Source organism: Malus sylvestris, chromosome 8, assembly GCF_916048215.2.
Source record: "Malus sylvestris chromosome 8, drMalSylv7.2, whole genome shotgun sequence".
NCBI classification, from domain to species: domain Eukaryota; kingdom Viridiplantae; phylum Streptophyta; class Magnoliopsida; order Rosales; family Rosaceae; genus Malus; species Malus sylvestris.
In genome coordinates this window covers 25,948,116-25,950,353 of record NC_062267.1, presented here as the reverse complement: position 1 = coordinate 25,950,353, position 2,238 = coordinate 25,948,116, and the positions used below count along the sequence as shown (strand labels likewise).

Sequence of the window (2,238 nt, the reverse complement as noted above, 5' to 3'; positions counted from 1 at the left end):
GAGCAATTACTTTACCCTCTCGTACTGGAAAGCAATTAGTTTACCCTCTCGCACTGGAAAGCAATTAATTTACCCTCTCACACTGGAAAGCAATTAGTTTACCCTCTCGCACTGAATAACAAACCCAGATGAGAGTTTGAGTAGTCATTGTAGACAACAGTTGAGCCTGGCTTATGAATAACTTCTTGAATCTTCATTGAGAATACAAAAATGGATCAACTGTGCTAGAAGGTAGAAAGTGGTGATGGAGATTCTGAACTTATTTGGAAAAGCCCTGACGGGGTTCAAGAGGTGATGGAGATTTCCCCTGCTTGTGTAGGCCGTGTCGTTAACCTGTCAAGATACTCATCACACAGGCCCTCATTTGTCAGCTTTTCAAGGTATTGCTTCCACGTTTGGCAGCCATTGGTAGTGTGGCCTGGTTCTTGATGGAATGCGCAATACTTTGTCTGATCTAGCCGAGTAAGATCGCCCTTCATGGGTGGCGGCAACTCGAACCAAGGTTCTTTCTTGAGTTTACAGAGAATTTGGCCGATTGGAACTGAGAACTTGGTGAATGTTTTAGGTGTTGAGTCTTCTATGGTCGGGGAACATTCCATGCGCTTATTTTTCGACTCATTTTTGTTGGACTGCTTTGCCTCATCCCATAGTGCGTGCTTCTCTTCCAAAGCATACAAAGCTGCTAGGGTTAGTTCTTCTCCCATGATCAATTTTCTGAATAAAGGGTGTTCGGTGGGAAGCCCATTTCTGAATACTACCATTGCTATGTCTTCGTTGCAGCCAACAATCTTGGTCTTCTCCGCTTTGAACCTCTTGACATAGTCGGTAATTGTCTCCCAATGGTCTTCTACGATGTTGAAGAGATGGTCGGATGTCCTTTTGATTGAGTGATTAGACGAATACTCCTTAGTGAAAACAAAGAAAGTTTGTTGAAACTCTAGATTGACTGTGAAGGTAGGGTGTGAAACCAGTCTTGCACCTCGCCTTGTAAAGTTATGGCAAAAAATTTGTACAAAAGCGCGTCGTCGTTCTTGAAGAGGATCATGGTACTACGATAGTGTTTAAGATGTCGATCTGGATCTTTGTCTCCCTTGTACGGAGTGAAGTGAGGCATAGTGAACCCGTGAGGGGGATCTGTGCGCTTAATCTCATCCATGAATGGTGACATGCTTATGTTCGTCATGTCTCATCGAAACGCATCGGTAGCAGCCTCGTTGCACGGGAACTTGCCCAATTATGAGCCTGTCAACTTCTTCTTAAATTTGCCTCTGCTAGGGCAATGGAATTTTTGGCTGCCCTTGGTTGTGATCTATTGGTCTAGGCCATTCTTCCTTATGCTCGACTTGTCTGTGCCGTGGCTGCGGTGCATGTGGGATGTTTCTAGTGAGCAAATAGGTTGTTTGCAGGTTGCCAGTTGAACTTGAGTCAGATTGAGTGATTACTTCTCTCCATCCACCGTGCTGCCTACTCTGATGTGAGGTGTAGAATACTTCTTGCTAGCCTAGTTGTGAATGAACACTTCGCCTAGAAGGTTATCCATGTTGATAATCGAAGTGTGGCCTCAACCATGAAAGTATGCTCAACTATGGGCTTGATCAGAATATACGCCCATCCGCGCGCTAAGACAAGAGTATACGCTATCCTTAGGACCCAGGAGGGAGCGTAAGTTGCTAGAACGCTTGGATCATGACTGGTTGAAAGGCTACTTGCCGGGATGCTACTGGAGAGGTTTTTCGTCTACACTTGTCCTACTTCGGGACACCTCGTCAAGGGCACTTTGCATCTCGGTGCAATGCAAGAGCTGATTTACCAAGGTTGTCTGATGTGCGAGGGTGCTCGTCAACTCTATAACTTCTCGAGACAAGTGTTGTTTTCCATTTGGGTTGGAAGAGCTTGGAATGAATGCGTCTCTTTGAGCAGTGTGGTAGACTCCGGGCACAAGATTTGAGTTGGGAAATGTCAAATTTGCGGAGAAATGTGACGGAAATGCCCCCGGCTCAATCGTAGGCCCAGATATTTGAAGCCTGAATGGTTGAATTAATTTTGGACCGATTTAGGCTACTTGGAAAGTCACGGGAGCAGGTTGGGCCACTAGAGCAGACTGGATTGTGGGAGCAGGCTGGGCCACGGGAGTGGGCTGCTCGGCTTGTAGCGCACGTGGGTGCGAGGCTAGGGCTTGTGTTGCTAGGGCAGCAGCTTGGGCTTGCTGCTGCAAAGTGGCGTAGGCCTGAGTTGGTA

General features: G+C 46.6%; 1 protein-coding gene across 1 annotated transcript; it reads right to left on the bottom strand.

Moving 5' to 3' along the window:
* Positions 1-284: 284 nt before the first annotated feature.
* Positions 285-1,183, bottom strand: LOC126631481 (uncharacterized). The gene is made up of 2 exons (XM_050301601.1): positions 969-1,183; positions 285-876 (listed from the first exon to the last, which is right to left on the bottom strand). The coding sequence occupies exons 1-2, from the start codon at positions 1,181-1,183 to the stop codon at positions 285-287; spliced, it is 807 nt and encodes a 268-aa protein (XP_050157558.1).
* Positions 1,184-2,238: the final 1,055 nt, after the last annotated feature.

Excerpts from the sequence above, each read along its gene's own strand:
- LOC126631481 (XM_050301601.1), bottom strand. The coding sequence starts at position 1,183 with ATGACGAACATAAGCATGTCACCATTCATGGATGAGATTAAGCGCACA. Across the intron at positions 877-968 it reads CAAGGCGAGGTGCAAGACTG|GACATCCGACCATCTCTTCA; the intron begins GTTTCACACCCT and ends CTCAATCAAAAG.